General features: G+C 37.9%; 1 protein-coding gene across 4 annotated transcripts in view; it reads right to left on the bottom strand.

The window, feature by feature from the left end:
* Positions 1-9,272: 9,272 nt before the first annotated feature.
* The window catches only part of LOC105483203 (activating transcription factor 2), a 90,520-nt gene continuing 76,681 nt past the window's right edge, over positions 9,273-23,111 (bottom strand). For 3 of the 4 annotated variants that reach the window (XR_003018347.2, XM_011743914.3, XM_011743907.3), the window contains 2 exons: positions 17,101-17,206; positions 9,273-11,859 (listed from right to left, as the gene is read on the bottom strand). Coding sequence is in view for 3 of the 4 variants with exons in the window: in XM_011743914.3 (XP_011742216.1) it covers positions 11,633-11,859; positions 17,101-17,206 (333 nt within the window). In the remaining variant the exon portion in view is untranslated. Of the gene's footprint in view, positions 11,860-12,023; positions 12,112-17,100; positions 17,207-23,111 lie in introns of all 4 variants that reach the window. The other variant, XM_011743913.3, reaches the window with a different exon arrangement.

Genomic DNA, 23,111 nt, shown 5'->3' on the forward strand with positions numbered 1-23,111 from the left:
TCAAAAGCTCCCCCACTGAGCACCTTGTGACTCCCCACCCCTGCCCGCCAGAGAACAACCCCCTTTGTAATTTTCCTTTACCTACCCAAATCCTATAAAACAGCCCCACCCCTATCTCCCTTTGCTGACTCTTTTTGGACTCAGCCTGCCTGCACTCAGGTGATTAAAAAGCTTTATTGCTCACACAAAGCCTGTTTGGTGGTCTCTTCACATAGACGCACATGACATTTTGGTGCCGTGACTCGGATCAGGGGACCTCCCTTGGGAGATTAATCCCCTGTCCTCCTGCTCTTTGCTCCATGAGAAAGATCCACCTACGACCTCGGGTCCTCAGACCGACCAGCCCAAGGAACATCTCACCAATTTTAAATCCGGTAAGCCGCCTCTTTTTACTCTCTTCTCCAACCTCTCTCACTATCCCTCAACCTCTTTCTTCTTTCAATCTTAGCACCACACTTCAATCTCTCCCTTCTCTTAATGTCAGTTCCTTTCCTTTTCTGGTAGAGACAAAGGAGACGTGTTTTATCCATGGACCCAAAACTCCGGTGCCAGTCACGGACTTGGGAAGACAGTCTTCCCTTGGTGTTTAATCATGCGGGGACGCCTGCCTGATTATTCACTCACATTTCAGAGGTGTCTGACCACGCAGGGATGCCTGCCTTGGTCCTTCACCCTTAGCGGCAAGTACTGCTTTTCTTGGTGGGGGGGCAAGCACCCCCAACCCCTTCTCTCCCTGTTTCTACCCCTTCTCTGCTTTTCTGGGGGACAAGAACCCCCTGACCCCTTCTCTGCTTTTCTGGGGGGCAAGAATCCCCCAACCCCTTCTCTCCGCTTTTCTGGGGGGCAAGAACCCCCTGACCCTTTATCTCCATGTCTCTATGCCTTTCCCACTTTTCTGGAGGGCAAGAACCCCTTGACTCCTTATCTCCACGTCCTGACCCCTTTTCCACTTGTCTGGAGGGCAAGAACTACCCGACCCCTTATCTCCGCGTCCTGACCCCTTTCCTGCTTTTCTGGAGGGCAAGAACCCCCCAACCCCTTATCTCCACGTCTCAACCCCTTTCCCACTTTTCTGGAGGGCAAGAACCCCCCAACCCCTTCTCTCCGTGTCTCTACTCTCACTCTTCTCTAGGCTTGCCTCCTTCACTATGGGCAACCTTTCACCTTCTTCCTCCTGGCATATGGTACTGGCATAAAAAGGCACATTCCTCCTTCTTCTCCCTTAGCCTGTGTTCTCAAGAACTTAAAACCTCTTCACCCCACACCTAACCTAAAACCTAAATGCCTTATTTTCTTCTACAATGCCGCTTGACCCCAATACAAACTTGACAGTAGTTCCAAATAGCCAGAAAACGGTACTTTCGATTTTTCCATCCAAGGCCAAGCTAGGTCCCAGTTTTTCCTCAGCCTCCGCTCCCCAACCCTATAATCCTTTTATCACCTCCCCTCCTCACACCCGATTTGGCTTACAGTTTCATTCCGTGACTAGCCCTCCCCAACCAGCCCAGCAATTTCCTCTTAAAAAGGTGACTGGAGCTAAAGACATAGTCAAGGTTAATGCTCCTTTTTTCTTTATCTGACCTCTCCCAAATCAGTTAATGTTTAGGCTCTTTTTCATCAAATATGAAAAACCCAGCCCAGTTCATGGCTCGTTTGGCAGCAACCCTGAGACGCTTTACAGCCCTAGACCCTAAAAGGTCAAAAGGTTGTCTTATTCTCAATATACATTTTATTGCCCAGTCCACTCCCCACATTAAATAAAACCCCAAAAATTAAATTCCAGCCCTCAAACCCCACAACAGGACTTAATTAACCCTGCCTTCAAGGTGTACAATAATAGAGGCAGCCAAGTAGCAATGTATTTCTGAGTTGCAATTCCTTGCCTCCACTGTGAGAGAAACCCCAGCCACATCTCCAGCGCACAAGAACTTCCAAATGCCTGAACTGCAGCAGCCAGGCGTTCCTCCAGGACCGCCTCCCCCAGGAGTTTGCTACAAGTGCTGGAAATCTCGCCACTAGGCCAAGGAATGCCTGCAGCCCAGGATTCCTCCTAAGCAGTGTCCCATCTGTGCGGGACCCCACTGAAAATCGGACTGTTCAACTCATCTGGCAGCCACTTCCAGAGCCCCTGGAACTCCGGCCCAAGGCTGTCTGACTGACTCCTTCCCAGATCTTCTCGGCTTAGCAGCTGAAGACTGACACTGCCTTATCGCCTGGGAAGCCTACAGGACCATCACAGAGGCTCTAGGTAACTCTCACGGTGGAAGGTAAGTCCATCCCCTTCTTAATCAATTCGGAGGCTACGCACTCCACATTACCTTCTTTTCAAAGGCTTGTTTCCCTTGCCTCCATAACTGTTGTGAGTATTGACGGCCAGGTTTCTAAACCTCTTAAAACTCCCCAACTGTGCTGCCAACTTGGATAACATTCTTCAATGCACTCCTTTTTAGTTATCCCCACCTGCCCAGTTCCCTTATTAGGCCAAGACATTTTAACTAAATTATCTGCTTCCCTGATTATTCCTAGGCTACAGCCACACCTCATTGCCACCTTTTCCCTCAGTTCAAAGCTTCCTTCGAATCCTCCCCTTGTATCTCCCCACCTTAATCCACAAGTATAGGATACCTCTACTCCCTCCTTGGCGACTGATCATGCACGCCTTACCATCTCATTAAAACTTAATCACCCTTACCCCGCTAAATGCCAATATCCCATCCCACAGCATGCTTTAAAAGGAATAAAGCCTGTTATCACTCGCCTGTTACAGCATGGCCTTTTAAAGCCTGTAAACTCCCCTTACAATTCCCCCATTTTACCTATCCTAAAACCAGACAAGACTTACAAGTTAGTTCAGGATCTGCGCCTTATCAACCAAATTGTTTTGCCTATCCACCCCATGGTGCCAAACCCATATATTCTCCTATCCTCAATACCTCCCTGCACAACCCATTACTCTGTTCTGGATCTCAAACATGCTTTCTTTACTATTCCTTTGCACCCTTCATCCCAGCCTCTCTTTGCTTTCACTTAGACTGACCCTGACACCCATCAGGCTCAGTAAATTACCTGGGCTGTACTGCCGCAAGGCTTCACAGACGGCCCCCATTACTTCAGTCAAGCCCAAATTTCTTCCTCATCTGTTACCCATTTCGGCGTAATTCTCATAAAAACACACGTGCTCTCCCTGCTGAACATGTCCAGCTAATCTCCCAAACCCCAATCCCTTCTACAAAACAACAACTCTTTCCTTCCTAGGCATGGTTTGTGCGGTCAGAATTCTTACACAAGAGCCAGGACCACATCCTGTAGCCTTTCTGTCCAAACAACCTGACATTACTGTTTTAGCCTAGCCCTCATGTCTGCGTGCAGCAGCTGCCACTGCTTTAATACTGTTAGAGGCCCTAAAAATCACCAGCTATGCTCGACTCACTCTCTACAGTTCTCATAACTTCCAAAATCTATTTTCTACCCCCACCATCACTCAAGACAATGCTTATGCTGATAAGGTAGCTAAAAAAGCAGCCATCAAAAGGCCTCAGATCCCATCGCTCAGGACAATGCTTATGCTGATAAGTTTAATAAGCAGCTGGCTTCCAACTTCCATCCCTCACGGCAGTTTTCCTCCTTCACATCGGTCACTCCCACCTACTCCCCCGCTGAAACTTCCACCTATCAATCTCTTCCCACACAAGGCAAATGGTTCTTAGACCAAGGAAAATATCTCCTTCCAGCCTCACAGGCCCATTCTATTCTGTCGTCATTTCATAACCTCTTCCATCTAGGTTACAAGCCGTTAGCCTGTCTCTTAGAATCTCATTTCCTTTCCATCCTAGAAATCTGTCCTCAAGGAAATCACTTCTCAGTGTTCCATCTGCCATTCTACTACTCCTCAGGAACTTCTCAGGCCCCCTCCCTTCCCTACACATCAAGCTCAGGGATTTGCCCCCGCCCAGGACAGGCAAATTGACTTTACTCACATGCCTCAAGTCAGGAAACTAAAATACCTCTTGGTCTGGGTAGACACTTTCACTGGATAGATAGAGGCCTTTCCTACAGGGTCTGAGAAGGCCACCGCAGTCATTTCTTCCCTTCTGTCAGACATAATTCCTCAGTTTGGCCTTCCCACCTCTATACAGTCCGATAGCAGACCGGCCTTTATTAGTCAAATCACTCAAGCCATTTTTTAGGCTCTTGGTATTCAGTGAAACCTTTATATCCTTTACCATCCTCAATCTTCAGGAAAAGTAAAAGGACTAAAGGTCTTTTAAAAATACACCTCACTGAGCTCAGTCACCAACTTAAAAAGGACTAGACAATACTTTTACCACTTTCCCTTCTCAGAATTCAGGCCTGTCCTCGGAATGCTACAGGTTCCAGCCCATTTGAGCTTCTGTGTGGACACTCCTTTTTATTAGGTCCCAGTCTCATTCCAGACACCAGACCAACTTGAACTGCCCCCCCAAAACTTGGATAGAGCCTGAAAACTCACCAACCAAGCAAGTAATTATGTTGAACCCCCTTAGGCTCTATTTAGATGTCCTAGGTCCTACCAATTCTTAGTCCTTTAATACTGGTTTTTTTCTCCTTCTCTTATTCAGACCTTGTGTCTTCCGTTTAGTTTTTCAGTTCATACAAAACCACATACAGGCCATCACCAATCATTCTATATGACAAATGCTCCTTCTAACAACCCCACAATATCGCCTCTTACCACAAAATCTTCCTTCAGCTTACTCTCTCCCATTCTAGGTTCCCATGCCGCCCCTAATCCCGCTTGAAGCAGCCCTGAGAAACACTGCTCATTATCTCTCCCTACCACCCCCCAAAAATTTTCGCTGCCCCAACACTTCAACACTATTTTGTTTTTCTTATTAATGTAAGAAGACAGGAATGTCAGGCCTCTGAGCCAAAGCTAAGCATCATATCCCCTGTGACCTGCATGTACACATCCAGATGGTTGGTTCCTGCCTTAACTGATGACATCCCACCACAAAAGAAGTGAAAATGGCCTGTTCCTGCCTTAACTGATGACATGACCTTGTGAAATTCCTTTTCCTGGCTCATCCTGTCTCAAAAGCTCCCCCACTGAGCACCTTGTGACCCCCCCACCCCTGTCTGCCAGAGAACAACCCCCTTTGACTGTAATTTTCCTTTACTTACTCAAATCCTATAAAACAGCCCCACCCCTATCTCCCTTCGCTGACTCTCTTTTCGGACTCCCGCTTGCACCCAGGTGATTAAAAAGCTGTATTGCTCACACAAAGCCTGTTTGGTGGTCTCTTCACACGGATGCGCATGACAGTCTCTTCAACAAATGGTGCTGGGAGAAGAGGATATCCATATGCAGAAGTATGAAACTACACCCCTATCTCTTGTCATATAAAAAGATTAAATAAAAATGAATTAAAGACTGAAATCTAAGACCTCTAACTATGAAACTACTACAAAAAAATTGGGGAAATTCTCTAGGACATTGGTCTGGGCAAAAATGTCTTGAGTCCCCACAAGTACAGGTAACTAATGCAAAAATGGACAAATGGGATCACATTGACTTAAAAAGCTTGCACAGCAAAAAGCAAAAACAAAAAACCCCAAAACCAAAAAACAAACAAAAAAACAATCAACAAAGTGAAGAGACAACCCACAGAATGGGATAAAATATTTGCAAACTACCGGTCTGAAAGGGATTAATAACCCGAATATATAAAAAGCTCAACTAGATCTACAGGGAAAAAAATCTAATAATCTGACTTTAAAATGGGCCAAAGATTTGAATAGACATTTCTCAAAAGAAGACATACGAATGGCAAACAGGCATATATGAAAAGGTGTTCGACATCACTGATCAACAGAGAAATGCAAATCAAAACAACGAGATATCATCTCACCCCAGGCAAAATCGCTTTTATTCAAAAGACTGCAGTAATAAATGCTGGCAAGGACATAGAGAAAAGGGAATCCTCATACAATGTTTGTGGGAGTGTAAAAGTATAGCCACTGTGGAGAACAGTTTGGAGGTTCCTCAAAAACCTAAAAATAAAGCCACCATATGATCCAGTAATCTCACTGCTAGGTATATACCTAAAAGAAAGGAAGTCAGTATATTGAACAGCTATCTGCACTCCCATATTTGTTGCAGGTCTGTTCACAATAGCCAAAATTTAGAAGCAACCAATGTGTCCATCAACAGATCAATGGAAAAAGAAAATGTGCTAACTACATAATGGAGTCATAAAGAAGAATGAGATCCTGTTATTTCCAACAACATGGATGGAACTGGGGGGTCATTATGCTAAGTGAAATAAGCCAGGCACAGAAAGATAAATATCACATCCCCTCACTTATTTGTGGGTTCCAAAAATCAAAACAATTTAACTCATGGGGCAGAGAACAGAAGAATGGTTACCAGAGGCTGGGAAGGGCAGCGGGAGGGTGAGTAGGAAGTGGGGATGGTTAATGGGTACAAAAAAATACAATGAATGAAGACCCAGTATTTGATAATACAACATGGCAACTATAGTCAATAACTGTACATTTAAAAATAACTAAAATAATTGGTTTGACACACAAAAGGTAAATACTTGAGGGGATGAACATCCCATTTTTCCATGATGTGATTATACATTGCATGCCTGTATCAAAACATCTTATGTGCCCCATTATATATGCCTATTATAAATGCACAAAAAATGAAACATTTATAAAAATTTGCCTAATTTTGGGACCAGGCTATGAAAAATAGCATGTCTTCTTAATTTACATGCTTTTAAAAATTATTAAGCAAAAATAACTTTAAAAGAAGCTGTTTTGGGGGGAATATTCTGTTTTTTTCTATTAATGCTTTCCTAGAAAGCAAAATTTACTACAAAATGACAGAAGCCCATTCTTGACATAACTACCATAGTTATAATTTGAGATTCAGAATAAGAAATACTTTCACAAATAACTGAGATAATGCATGATAAAACCAATACAATTGTTTTGTTCGAAAAATTTTGTCTCACACGTAAAATCTAATGCAACATAGAGACAAGGGAAGGCACTGTGACCATGACAAGGGTGTACTAAGCAACACTAATGAAAATGAGGTATTCTTCTCTTCTTGGAGAGCCACTGGAAGAACTTGCATGTACATTTGAAGAAAAATGATGCAAGCCACTTGCCCATTATTGACAGAGCCCTTCCAGTTTGATTGCTGTGACATATTTGATATTTTTACTATTAACCTTTGATTTGATGCTTTGGACAACAATAGAAAACTATGCATGCTTTTTCTTCCATTGTAGGTTCCAATGCCACATGGCCTTTGCTATTTCAGATTAAGTCTTTTAATTTTGGAAACGTTTTCACTGATGGCACCTATTCTATGGCAATGTATGTAACTTGCAACTCATCATTTATATTTAAATGGTAGAACCATTTATTTCTTCAGAAAGGACTTCAGAAATATTCTAAACTTTGAGATTTTTTTTTCCACAGAAGGATGCTAGCTCTCTAGGATCTTAATACCAAAGTATTAACTCTATGAATACCCATATTTCAATATATAGTTACTGATAATCTGGAAAGACCTGTACTGTTGTTTTAAGCCATGTGAGAAAATTACAGGCAAAGTTCATTTGTATTAAGTTTTGAGAAATGATTTTTCATAACTACACTGGATAGAAATAAAATGGCATAACTTTGCTTCTAAAGTAACTATTCTGTGGCCAATCTAGAAATGTCAGATTTAAAATTAGTTCTTGTAAATATCTATTTAGAACAAATTGCTTTGATAACTGTGTTCTCTAGGTTATTTTGAGTGTGTTTGTTCATGTCTATTTATCTAAGATGTGAGCCTTGGAGTAAATAGGATTCTCTCATGACTATAATCTCAAATATGGTCATCCATCATACAGTCTCATAGATGTAGAATTAGCAAAACTACATTTAATAGTAAGCACACACCATAGATGAAATTGTCTTTCCTGTCCTCTGATGTAAGTCAAGACTAACATGAATTTGACCTTTTAAAACACCACTCATTTGTTACCCTGTTATAGAAACACATCAGCTTGTCTTCATGAAACTTTTTAACTATATCACATAATCTACCTTAAGCACACTTGTAGAATGTCTGTTAAAAAGTAGCCATGCATCTCCTCAGATTGGTCATATTTAACAGATATGACTAAAATGGTCACTCCACACACTCTCCAGCAAAACTGGTATTAAGTCTGCGTCTTCACTTAGCATGTACCACTTCTAATATAACACATAATTGACTTATTTGTTGATTACATTTCCCAACATCCTCCCACCATCTTTAGAATGTAGCCTCCACAAAGGCAGAGATTTTTGCTTTTGGCCATTGTGTTACTTCAAGTGCTTAGAGCAACCTCTGGCACCTAGTAGCACTCATTCACTGACAAAACAATGTGGCAGATGAGGTCAGAGACACAATGGGATGGGATGGGGAATAGATCATTTTTGGGCTTTGTGGGCCATCTTCAAGCTCTGAGTGAAACACGGAAGGCACTCCAGGATTCTAGGCAGAGCAGTGCTGTAACCTGACAAAGGTTTTAAAAGCATTGCTCTGGCTACTGTTTTGAGGATGGGCTGTGGTGGACAGGGCTGAAAGTGAAAAGACATTTATGAAGCAAGTATAGTAATTGGATGAGGAATCGTAAAGTCACAGATTAGGATGAAAGTGGTATAAATGGTGATATGTGGTTGAATTCTGGATTGTTTTGAGGGGAAAGCAAATAGTATTTCCTGACGGACTGGATGTGGGCTGAGAGAAACAAAATCAAGGTGACAACAAGGTTGTTCTAGCTTAAGCAACTGGAAGAATTATGTTGTCATCGACTGACTTGTGGAAGTTTGTGGGAGGAATATGTTTCAGGGTAGGGTGAGCTGTTTGGAAGTTCAGTGTTGGACATACCATGTTTCAGATGTTTTGTCAGACCATCACCAAGGGATGCCAAAGGCAGGTGGATCTGTGATTAATGTTCAGGGGTGTGGGGAATTACATATGAATTATATAATTATATAATTCAATTGAATAATTATATAATTATATATATTATATATATATAAATAAAAATGGGATGCAAAGTGAGTGCAGAGAGGAACAAGGGCCAAGTACCCTGCAGTTAAAAGGAATGAATGAATTTTATCACAGAACTAGAAAGAATCTCAGGTTCTTCTCAGGTAATAAATGTCCTGAAGGGAAAAAAAAATCATTATCAGGTGATGTTACTTTATGAAGGAAAGGTAAGAGAACAAGCAAATTATGAACATAATTTAAAGATAGAATTTATTCTCTGATGGTTTACTCATGCAAACTGCACATAAAAGAAAATAGTACAGTTTGTGTAACATTGCAAATATAAGGACTGAAAATGCTAGGTACAGAACTAGTATGACATCCTGAAAGTCAAAATGGAATTTGTGTTTATACAACTAATAATGATTTTTATATTTGCTCAGTACAGACTGATTTACAATGAAAGTTTTGCTAACCTTGGTAAGCTTGTTAACCGTTTACATGACTTCTTACATCTATGTAGTTTTATTTTACAGTTGCAAGAATTCTGTTACCAAAGAACCTTAACTTGCATAAGTAATAAGATGAAAGAAAAATGTACTGAAGGACTTAGAGTGAAAAATTGAGGCTTTTCCTAACCCATTCAAACTACAATAAAAAATACCCTTCTTGCAGAATTCATATTTTGTGCCTTTGAGATAACTCCTTAGAATAATGATATCAAAATCATGATTTGAAACTGATTACTTTAAAATAATGAAATTCGTTGAAAATTAAAAATTTAAGAATTATCAAATAAAAATGCTCTCATTATAATAAGCTAAACAATAAAATTCCCATTATCTTCATACTTAAAGTCCTGAAATGTCATTTATATAATCTGAATGTTTCCCAGTTTGGAACTTAGGCAGGTGGGATATTTCCTTGAATTATCAAGGATATTCCATACAGACTTTTAAAATGTCAGTCTCATTAGGAGATGGCACTGAGACTTTAGCAAATAGTGTAGTATGGATGCAGGACAAACTACACAACTTATTATAAATGTATTACAGATATTTACATAGTGGAATCCTGCTTGAATGCCAGAAGTTGCTACTGGGTAGGACTCATAACTATTTTACAAAGTTTTCTTACGCACATCTACTACTTTTAAAATTTTATGTTTAACAATTTATTCTATTTTAAAATATGTACTGTATTTTGAACATAACTGCAGAATAAAAATAGATAATGGCACATTAGAAAACTAAGTATCCCACAGATGATTGGATAATGAGAAAAGTGTACCTACAATCATCTCATCAGAAACAAGCTACATCATGGAATGTTAGTTATCCAAGCCTGCACAATAATGACATTTTAAACTGCAATCATCTATTGGCCAGCATCACACTGAAGGCATCGTTAAACATTCAAGCAAAGATTGCTGGCATAAACTATTGAAAGACACACACACACACACACACGCACACACACATACACAGACACACACACTCTCTCTCATTCATGCACGCTTCCCACATTATAATTACATTGTTCTAAAGATAGATACTGATTTTTTTTCCACGAGAAACATTATCAAAATTTGCTACTAAAAGATGACAGTGCTTTCACAAGAATAAGTACAAGTTAGCTCGCAAGTACAAGACAATGGGGGTAAACAGTTTTAAATTTTCTAAGTAGTAATTTTAGGCTTTTCTGGCAACCATACCATACTTAATTATGCATAAACTTTGCAGTTTGTAACCTGAAATCTGTAAAAACAACAATAAAAAAATGAAAAACAAGAGCTAATTTCAAAAATTATTAGATATTTGATAACCCTGTATCATACATTATATAATTTCATATCTTAGCCTCAAAACACAGGTGTAAAATATTGAATTTAAGACTTGAAAAATAAAATCATTTTTGAAATGCTGAAAATTCTAAAATTTGTTTACTTAAAACCTTAAATAAAAAAGGAAAATTATAAATGACCTTGATTTAGCTTAACAATGTGCATAAAAGCACTGTATGTCTTTACCATGTTTTCACTCACTTAAAAAAAAGTGTTCTTTAATGTTTTTCCTTTTGCATAATGTGCAAAATAAAAGGCAAAAAGATTAAAAGCAAATTTCTATCTTTCTCTTGCCTAGTGCTTTTATGACTCCGTTAACATTACAAAGTCAACAGGGACTATGCAAAACTTTGGTATAAATGATAATACTACTACCATCACAGTTGAGGGTTAAGGGGTGGTCAAAAGAAATGGAAGTGGGAAGAAAGATTCAGTAACACCCCCATTTATTAAAACACCAACAAATTAAAAGTGAAATAAACCACAATGAATTATAATACAATTTACACATTGAGCACAGAAAAATTAATAAATCTACTAATATTTATAAAAAAAGCAAAATCAGTCTTTTTCCAGAGACTAAAAACTGTTTTTCAGTCTGATCAACTGCTGCTACACCAACTTTAGAGCCAAATTTAATTTCAAGTAAAAAAAAAAAAATTTACAACCACAGATTTCGCATAAATGGAAACTGGTCTTTCCTTGATTTCCCTTTGAAGTCACTAATGAGTATCTAAAACTGTTGTACTGCAGGTTTTTAATCAACTTCCTGAGGGCTGTGACTGGGAGGAAGGAGCCATAACGATCTGTGAAAGAGCAGGCTCTGTACTCTGGTCCGCCATCTGGGTGAGGACTGAAGTGGCTACAGCTTCTGCCTTGGAGGTTGAACTGACTCCATTGGATGTGCTGACCGAACTATGCTGTATAGCTTCTGTATGTGGACTACTCGGCACTGAAATGTCTTCTGAACTATCATCTTTATCAGCAGCTGGGTGAAAAAAAGAAAAATTATTCATTTTCCTAAAATCTGTAAGAATGCACCATTATGCTGAGGCAATATACGGAGTAAAAAGTTAGAAAGCATCTTACAAAACTGATTAGACAAGTTGGTATTACAGGAATTGATATAGGTCATGAAGTAGGCAATTTTACCTGCAATAGGTCAAAAGAAGGCACAACCATGCATATGGAAACATCTGGGTGCCCACTGCCTTATGGAATAGAGTTGAAGAAATATTTGCTAAATAGTGTTAAAGAAAGAAAATGAGGTAGAGTTTGGAAAACAGGCTCTTACAGATACAATCAAACATAAGTATCACATTTAACAAACTCAGTCTGGTTGGCCTACATGTCATTCTTATTATAAGATAAAAATTTATAACCACATGCATAAACAAAATGAAGTCTTACATACAAATTACATCTTCAAATTATTCCCTCTGCATTCTCCAGAACTGTATTTATTCTGGCTGATTTTCCATCTATTGCAGCCATGAATGATTATAACACCTGATTCTAATGATGCATACATATGAGAATAAGCAATATTTAGAATCTAAATGCCACCAGCTGTTATAGTTGCATGAATAAATTGGGATTCAAGTAAAAATCCATACAAAACTCTAAACATTGCAACTGAAAAGATACTCAGGAAAAGGCATTCTAAGTATTTACAAAAATAAATCTGCAAATACTTAGACTTGAACAAGTCTTACACCCTTATTTTAATAGAACAGAATCCAGTAATTTCATTTAGTAAAAATTTGATATAGATAACACACAAATATTTATAGTATATGTAAGTTATGAGGAACAATGATAACATGAACACCTGGGAACCGTGCCGCCAACCTAAGAGAGAACACTGCCATTAACACTTCTGCTTCCTGGAGGTTCCTGTCCTCACCAAAGGTAATCACCACTCTGACATTTCTTTAACCATTCTCTTGTTTTTCCTTTGTAGTTTTACCACATAGGTATGTATCCCTAAGCAACATAGTTCAGCTGTTTATTCTGAAACATTTTAAAAACAGTATCACACTGGATGTACTCTTTGGAACCTTGCTTTTTTCACTTGGCATTAAAACTTTTTTTTATTCAGTGTTCAGAAGTGACAATAAGTAGGCTTTTAAAATCAAATCTGAGAATGTGTATTGGCCTGCTTACTGATGGCCAGATGCCCATTCTGAAAGTCAATTAGTAAAAAATATTGTGGATATCTTATGAAGCAGGACTTAGCCTATGATTTGCAATGTAGAAGATGCAGAGGGGGATACCTGAGAGTGTCAACTTTAGCTAAAAAAAAATTATTAATCTTGTGCATTTTCTGAAATAAAGTTTTTACAGAATTTTTCAACATCTGCCTCAAATCCATGCATTTTTGTAAAGCAGGTTTTAAAATACATTAATGAGATGGAACCCCATCTTCTCTATAACATGCTATAAATCAAAACCATACCCCTGGATACTTGACCTCAAGGTACAATAAAACAACAACAACAAAACCAACCACCAGAAGTAGTATTCCTTTAAAAATCATACAAAATGGAATGAATACTTAAAAAATTATAGATTCAGATGGTATATATGCAGGTGTGTTACACGGGTATATTGTGCAATAGAAGTTTGGGCTTCTACTGAACCTATCACTGAAATAGTGAACATAGCACCCAATGGGTAGTTTCTCAACTAATGCCCCCCTTCCCCTCTACTTTTCTGATCAAGCAATAATGAATGTTATAAAATATTTATAATTCAGATATTAAAATAGCCAATCATTACATGTACAAAGAAAACAAAACACTGGCAATGACAGTTTAACTGGAGGGAATACTAAAAAGCTCTATTTGTTTATTTCGCCACTATTCTTTTTTTTTTTTTTTTGAGATGGAGTCTCGCTCTGTCACCCAGGCTGGAGTGCAGTGGCCGGATCTCAGCTCACTGCCAGCTCCGCCTCCCGGGTTCACGCCATTCTCCTGCCTCAGCCTCCCGAGTAGCTGGGACTACAGGCGCCCGCCACCTCGCCCGGCTAATTTTTTGTATTTTTTAGTAGAGACGGGGTTTCACCGTGTTAGCCAGCATGGTCTCCATCTCCTGACCTCGTGATCCGCCCATCTCGGCCTCCCAAAGTGCTGGGATTACAGGCTTGGGCCACCACGCCCGGCCCACCACTATTCTTTAAAAGAACAACAGGCTGACGTTTCCCTGAATGTTGAGTTCAAGGGATACACCAGCTTTTAAAAATAAAGAGGCTGATCTGTGATGAGTGGTATAAGGAAATGTAAATACATACTGGAGGCAACAACTCAAAATGAAAACAGTAAATTATAAAGGATGAATGCTTACCTACAGACTTTCAGAATTAGTAAAAGCAATGTGATATATTTGCACCTATGTCCAGTTCTAGGTGAGGGGAGAAAATGACTGGTGTAATCACAAGCACTAGAGAGATACAGAAAGCCATGGTGTACTCAAAGAGCCACTTCTAGCTCTACCTAAGCTAAAAGAAACCAGCTGTTTGGCAATTCCGTAATCTTGAAAGTTCTCTACCTATGTCCACAAGTTTCTTTTTCTTATTTGAGATAGGGTCTCCCTGTCACCCAGGCTGGAGTATTATGGCACAATCACAGCTCACTGCAGCCTTGAACTCTTGGGCTCAAGTGATCCTCTTGCCTCAGCCTCCCAAGTAGCTGGGACTATAGGTGTGTGCCAAATTGTCTGGCTTTTTTAAACTTTCTGTGGAGATAGGGTCCCGCTATTTCACCCAGACTGGTCTTGAAGTCATGGGCTCAAACAATCTTCCCGCCTTGGGGTCCCAAAGTGTTGGGGACTACAAGGCATGAGCCACAGTGCCTGGCTCATACATTTTTTCAGTAATAAAAGTATTTGTGGTTGATTAGTCCCTAAGAAGCTTTTCTTCCAATTTATAATTATAGAGACAATTATAATACAACTTTAATTATGCCCAGGTCTGAAGAATGTGAATTCATGGCAATAACATCACTTTTGTGCTTTATTCTTCATGGAACCCAAATATTTAAAACGTACTCTTTATTATTTTCATTCAGATTTTATATTACTTAACTGTTGGGGTGACTGTCATGGTTTTCCCATGACTGAGGGGTCTTCTTAGGAAGTTGGACTTTCAGTGCTAAAACTGGGTGGGACAGACCCTATGGCTGTGACTTAGTACTTTCACCTTTACTTGAAAGATTTTGTAACATTCCTTAATTTCTACTAAATCTTAGTTTTGATTCACAAATGTCTTTAAAGATTTAGCTAGTATTACAACTCACCACTGTTAGCAAGAGCTGTGCACTACAACATAATGAAGAGTGTAAATTTTTCAAAGGTATTCACTTAGTCAATCTCTGTATCTGTTTTTACTACTACACAACAGAGAAGTCAGACTTATTTCAAACATTTCAAATTTGAAAATATAAATTACTTGAAAATTTCTACAAAATCCAATTATCTCCCAAGAGCTGAAGAGAATTAATTTTATGGTAGAACTATATTTCAGTTAATTTGATTACTTACATGACTAGACAGGAATAAAGATAGGAGTATTTCCAAACAACAAAAATATCCTATTCATTTCTTATATTCTCATAACTTAGTACTTTATGTACTAAAAATGTATTAATCTAGATTTTCAGTCATTTTATGTAAGTATACAGCATATAAACCCGCGCATCTATACACTTAAGATATCTCTGTAAATCGACTGTCAAAATGAATAACTGGTTTGCATCTGCTGAGCATACACTGCCTGGACAATAGAGTCAAAACTGTTGGGATAATCTAATAAATTATCAAAGATTTAAAAATTACAGGTAATTTTGAATTGGATACAATTTAAGAGGCCAGTTAACTTCCTTTTAATTTGATAAAATCATTTGTTTATTTCCTTTTAACCTATCAAAATTCAAGAGAGATTTCTTGTTAAAAAAATCATGTATGCATAAATGCTGAACTCAGTAGCTTCTATAGGAAATTATGTTAAGTCAGATGGGAACCATAATGGCCTCATCCCTGAAGCAATCATTGTTAATATAAATCCCAAACATATTTCTATATGGTTCCAATTTACTCCACAATGTGTTTCACCATCCTGTCAAAATTACTAGATATCAAATAACCAAGATTTATATGCTCAAAACTGACAAAAATCAGCGTTCTAAATATATATGGCAGTTGAGAGTTGCTAAATCTACGGAATCTTTTAAATTAAAAAATATTGCCCATTCTGATGAAACTGCTTACAATGACTACAAGTAAAGATGGTGGCCATTAAGTTTTATCGTGAGCACCTGAGGAACTGTTTGCATCCAATACAAAATGTTTCTTTCTTTTGAATTACTGACACTGGCAAATTGAAATGAAGTGGATACATATGGTTGAAACAATCTTCACATTTACAAATATCCTGAAATATCACTAAATCATAAAGACGTAAGCTGTGGGTTATATATTATAAATGTTGCCTAATGCATTCCCAACTCTGTTATTTCTTACAAATTGGTATACTATGGACAAAATTGGCCATTTATTCAAGAGTAACAGCTGGTTCCAACACTGTGGATCTTATCAAAAAAGGACTTTACAAAAGGGAAAAGGCACAATTAACCTCTAAAATGCTGAAAACAAAAGAATCTCATTCTTTGGGAAAACATTTAGGAGGAAACATATAAGCAGATAATTTAAGTACTGTTCCCGTTTTAGCATTTTTATAACTATCTAGATAATGTCAATATAAAGGTCTACCACAATAAAAACATTACACAATGCTGACATTATCTAAGAAAGAATAACACATCTGATACCATAAAGGGATATCAAATATTGTTAAAGGCAGTCAGCTGATTTTAAAAAGAAAAATATCATCATTACTGAATGGAGGCTGGGAAAAAAGTAGTGTTTCACCCTGTCAATCTAAGACAAAGTGTTACCCTGAGAAGATGAACAAAATATCATCAAGTACTTACAGTATATTTTAAATTATCAGCTAATCCATTTTGTTGATCTATAGTAATGCTTAGGAAAAAAGCTAGAAACAGGAAAACTCAAACTCTCTAGATTCTTTACTGCATTCTATAATAACCTTACAGAAATTCTGATATTTAATCTTAAATATTTTTAAGATCCATTTTTAAAGTAGCAGCTCAGTTCACTCTGGCGGTATTTCACTGACGTAGCCTAAGGCTATAGGTAATGGAACATTACTCACTATGATAGCCAGATTTCTTCTGCATGGCGGTTACAGGGCAATCTTTATGAGCCAGAAGAAGCTGTTTCAGCTGTGCCACTTCATTTCTCAGCAGGGTGACTTCACTCTGGAGAAGAAACAACTTATGTACCTTACCACAAACTAAACATATATTTTACTGTTTAAAACAAGTGAGGATTAAGGTATGAAAATTGGACATCACTGGCAGAACATTAAAAACAAAGAAAATATGCTGATTAAATATGTCTAATCATTACATGGCAGCTTTTATATTTTAGCATTTATTAAAAAGCTGTAACTTGAATAAAAATTTAAGTAAGATAATGCCACAACTGGATAGTATTTTGAAATTGTTTCCATTTCCTTGGGACTTCCTATATATTACAGGTGACCTGTTGAAAGTATTTTTATTTTATATATGTTACATGCTCTTCTGATTACTTAAAAAGAAACATCAAGGGAGTCAGGATGAATTTTCACCAATTCCATTCACTTAAAAATGAAAAATTCATCCTAGATATTCAATTAAGCAGGTTTCTAGTTTCCTAGAAACCAAGAGAAGCTCCACAGGGGAAACCAAAATAACCAAAGAATCATGGATACCTAAAATTCACTGCAAGGCACTCTTGCTGGACACTGAAACCAATGAAACTAGATATAACATTTAAATGGCTTAGTTGCCTTTGACCCAGGCAATTTGTGCACATCTAAATTTAAATCTGCTAAATCAATGGAGATTTGTCCTGATCTTCAGAATGAGTACTTCAGCCATTGTTTGGGATACATTAATCTGGTAAAAAGTTCCAAATTGAGCAAGTCCGACTAATTCCTTTGAGTTACCCCAAATATTAAAAACACGTAAGTCAGTGATCATTACCAATATTCAAGAGTTAGAAATAATATGAATTTAATAAACTGGTATCATAAAAAATTCTTAACTTACAAATACCTCTACTTACTTGGACTTAAAATAACTAAAACCATTCAGATTTCATCCATGAACCAAAAAGTAAATTAGAAAATATAGCAAACAGGTATACATAAAAGCTCAGGCACGACATTTTCTACCTTATTTCTTAACCAGAAAGCTGAATATAAAATAATTTAGCAGGCCGGCCTGGTGGCTCACGCCTGTGATCCCAGCACTTTGGAAGGCTGAGGCAGTTGGATCACTTGAGGTCAGGAGTTCGAGACCAGCCTGGCCAACATGCTGAAACGCTGTCTCTACAAAAAATACAAAAATTAGTTGGGCATGGTAGTGGGTACCTGTAATCCCAGCTACCTTGGGAGGCTGAGGCAGGGGAATTGCTTGAATCCAGGAAGCAGAGGCTGCAGTGGGGTGAGGTTGCGCCACTGCACTCCAGCCTTGGTGACAGAATGAGACTCCGTCTCAAAAAAAATAAATAAGAATTTAGCAGACCTGGGCCTCCATAGTGATAAATGACAGAAACATAAAAATCAAAAGAATAAAAGTTAAGCAATCTAAAGGCAAGTCTATTGGGTCAGTTTCTCACACCCCAATAACAATGAACTACATCACTGTATTTAAGTACAGAACAAAAATTGATGCTCATAATAACTCTAAACCATTAATTAAGAGATTAAATTATTTAGAATACTATATTTCAGGCAAGAATAGGTAGACTGTAATCAAAGTACAAAAGGTAAAATTTAAAACAGTTCTGCTTGAAAAGATAAGCTGTCATTTAGAAAACACCTTCTGCAACTGGTGTCAATAATGCTAATTATAGCTCAGTATTAATGACACTATTGATGAAACCATGTTATGAATAATCCAATGTATATTCCCCAATGTATATCACCCATCCTGTCAGCTTGATTTTAAGACTGACATCTCCAAGTTTCTCTCATTAAATCCCGTAACAGGAAATGGGCTGGATATTTATTTTTAGTCAAGAATATACAATCTTTAACAATCTGGTGATGGTGACCATGATTTTCAACTCTTAACTGCTCTTCCGATATACTCTATCCTTTAACACCAAACACTAGTAATGCTTCAAGCCTGTCATACACTTGCTGCCTTCACATTAGCCTGAACAATTTGAAATAACCAGTATTTGTCTTGACACACAAAAATAACAGTTTGAAATTGCTAGCTAAATACATACTGTTGTCTTTATCTTCTCTTCGTCTTGCTAAATATTTTATTTATCTTTAAGTGCCAACTCAGTACAGTTTAGACTACATAGGAAAATAAGTTAGATGCCTATTTCTGTGTTCCCACAGCCACATACTTTTGTGTGTATATATACAGATCTCTTCCATAGTACTTATCACACTGGATTGTAACTTTTGGTGTACTCGTTTGCTACCTCTCCCAGACTGAGAATTTCTTGAAGGCAGAACATATCTTTTTCTTGGTATCCCCAGAGCATAGCATATTGCCTGATATGGACTGAGAAGACAGACATATTTTAGAGAGGACCATGTAATTCTATGTCTAGGAGGTAAAAAATATCAAAGAAGGTGAAATAAAAAACCTTGAATAATATGAATCTGGTCAGAGGTCCTAACTTCATAATTTATACCAATAATCTCCCTGATACAGTTACATTGTTAATTTTCTCAGTTATGAAAATTGGCATATTATATAGTATCACCTCAATTACAGAACTTTAAAAATCACAAATGCCTTCTCTCTTAAACACTCTATACACTCATAATAAACCATATTATGAAACAAAATGCTGTATGTGATAAAAGTATTGAAAGTGTTATGCGTTGGCTAATTGATATAAAATAATTGATTTAAAAATAGACTGCGTGTGGTGGCTCATGCCTGTAATCCCAGCACTTTGGGAGACTGAGGCGGGCAGATAACTTGAGGTGAGGAGTTTAAGACCAGCCTGGCCAATGTGGTGAAACCCTGTCTCTAAATATAAGAATTAGCTGGGTGTGGTGGCGCATGCTTGTAATCCCAGCTACTTGGAAGGCTGAGGCAGGAGAAATGCTTGAACCAAGAGGTGGAGGTTGCACCACTGCATTCCAGCCTGGGCTACAGAGTGAGACTCAGTCTCAAAAAAATAAATAAATACACACACACAAATTATCTCTTTAAATAGGCAGGTCTGAAACTGATGAACAAGACATCAGTTTCTATATTTCAAACTTAACTGTTGGTGGTGTTCTGGCTGTTGATCTAATTAGACTACCTGGTTTACTAACATATAGATGTAAATAAAGATGCCACTAGCTAGGAAAGGTTAATGAACATCGAGGACTGAAGAGGTACAGTACTTGATTCTTGTTACAACGTACATTTGTGCTAACTGAATTCTAATTGGCATTAACTTGGAGAAACAATGGAAAAGGCCAAGAAGAAATTAAAAATTAAAGCTTTTGGCCGGGCGCGGTGGCTCACGCCTGTAATCCCAGCACTTTGGGAGGCCGAGGCGGGCGGATCACAAGGTCAGGAGATCGAGACCACGGTGAAACCCCGTCTCTACTAAAAATACAAAAAATTAGCCGGGCGCGGTGGCGGGCGCCTGTAGTCCCAGCTACTCAGGAGGCTGAGGCAGGAGAATGGCGTAAACCCAGGAGGCGGAGCTTGCAGTGAGCCGAGATCGCGCCACTGCACTCCAGCCTGGGCGCCAGAGCGAGACTCCGTCTCAAAAAAAAAAAAAAAAAAAAAAAAAAAAAAAAAAAAAAATTAAAGCTTTTGCACATTCTTTTGTTTTTTAATTTCTGTTACTCTTATTTCTTTTAAAAAACTCTGCACATTCTTATATATAAATTTGCATGTATCTAAAAAGTATAACATACAAGCATGCTGTAAATTATATTTATCCAAAATTCAAATAACCAATTTTTCCACTACACCTTTTAAATAGCAGAAATGGTTAAGAAATAAGCCAACAAATTCAAGGTGTGCATAACAGAAATTCAGTCCAATTTTTTACATTGTCCTGATCTAAAATGTTTTACAGTAACATTTTCCTAATGATGATTCTGAAGCTCAAAAGTGACTTTTGGATGACAGGTTACAAATTAAATATTGTATTATTACTGTACTCTAATAGTTGATTTCATTAAAAGATGGTATCACCACTAGACTAAAACCAGTAAATGAGACACAATTACTGGCTAGGAGTTGGGACTGAGAGAAATACTACAAAGCAAACATAGCTGGGGTGCAGGTTAGGCATGAGGGTGGGTCAAACCTTGAAGAAGTAGATTAGTTGAGCTGCACAGCCCTAGTAAGTATAAGCATATGCTAGTGGTAAAGACCAGGTCAAGCAGGGGTTGGAAATAGGATGCTCATGCAGGTAAAGGTTTTATAACTGAATTAGTTAGAAGAGGCAAAACCTAAGTGGTTCCTAAGTCATACACACACACACACACACACACACACTCACACTTATTTATTTTAGTAGAGATGGGGTTTCACCATGTTGGCCAGGCTGGTCTTGAATTGGAACTCCCGACCTCAAGTGATCTACCTGCCTCAGCCTCCCGAAGTGCTAGAATTACAGGAGTGAGCCACTGCTCTTGGCCTCATTTATGATAAACATAGTACATTCAACAAACTACTCCAAGCATTTAAGAATTTTAGTCTCATGTACACACGCATAAAAAAAATAGTGTATTCTTAAAAATATAGGCATGATTTATTACTATTCAGATAAGATGGCTGCATAAATCATGATTTTAATTCTGAAATCTTTCTACTAAGAAAGATCAGAAGACAGAGAGAGACAGGGCTGCTACACAAATATAATGGGAAGACTCCTTAAGTTCCTATACACAGAGACCTCAGAATGTAAAAAAAGAGAAGTTACATACACAGACAAAACCAGTTTGCTCAAGCCAAAATAAATATCAAGGGGATGTTCAGCCACAAAAAGACTTAATATTAAATGAAAAAAAATGTACACCTCTTACTGTTTTGTGGATTACTTTAGATTAGATTTTAATTGGATTCAGCCCCCAAAGTCCTCCTGGTTATACTAGCTAGCTACTATTTGTGAGTTAGTATACTTGCAGGATATGTTAGTTATCTTCCTGGGTCATTCTGAAGATGAAGTAAAATAAGGGATATAAAAGCATTTTGAAAATGTAAAAGTCCCATTCAAACATGAGAAATCATCACTTTGTCAAAGTAAAACGTATTTGGGAAGATGGAGCAGATGCTAAAAGAAATTATTATTCTAGTCTAAAATCTAATGTAAATTATTTTGTCATTACCTGTACCACGGCTCCACTCTAATAATGTGGCTACTCAAAGGTTATTTACATAGCAGCAAACAAATTTTTCTTACATTGTCTTTGTAATGTAAATCAGCCTGCTGAAATAATCACATGATTGCCAACTGACTAATCAAAACTTTTATTGATATTTGGCCATTAATATCAGGTATTCCCTAAATTCATGATCTTTGACTTTCTACTTCAGCCATTACCCCCAAAATTAAGGAAACAGTATTGAACAGTTTCTTATTTTGCGAAATTCTCACTGCTATGAATTTTTAAAATGTTTAGTCCTCACAAAAGGCAGTTAAGTATTAAGATTCCCTCCACACAGTTCCAAGGGTTATCGTGGAATGTAAAACCTTACACATGAAAACAAACTAGTTTTTTAAAAATTTATATTTTTAACAGAAAAAAGGATGACAGAGTTCTCACTAGAGCCATAAAATATTTTGGAAACACTTTGCAAAATGAATTGGAATGACTCCTTTCCTATTCTCACACTTTAATTACTTGTTTCATGTCTGTCTCCTTTGCTAGACCACAAATTCTGTAAGTGCAAAGACAATGTCTTTTTCGCTGTTACCCAGATCTAATAATATGCCTTGCACACAACAGATGCATAATGACAGAATGAAAAATAACTAGCATTTGCACAGTATAGTTACAACACTTTTCTATATCTTATTTCAGTTGCTTTTCATAACAGTACTTACTCTATCAGTGTGACGGAGAAACAAAGGCTTAGGAAGATTCTTAGTAAAGGCTTCAAATATAAGTATTAGATCTCAAACTCAGAA

The sequence above is a fragment of the Macaca nemestrina genome, chromosome 11 (assembly GCF_043159975.1).
Source record: "Macaca nemestrina isolate mMacNem1 chromosome 11, mMacNem.hap1, whole genome shotgun sequence".
Classification (NCBI taxonomy): Eukaryota; Metazoa; Chordata; class Mammalia; order Primates; family Cercopithecidae; genus Macaca; species Macaca nemestrina.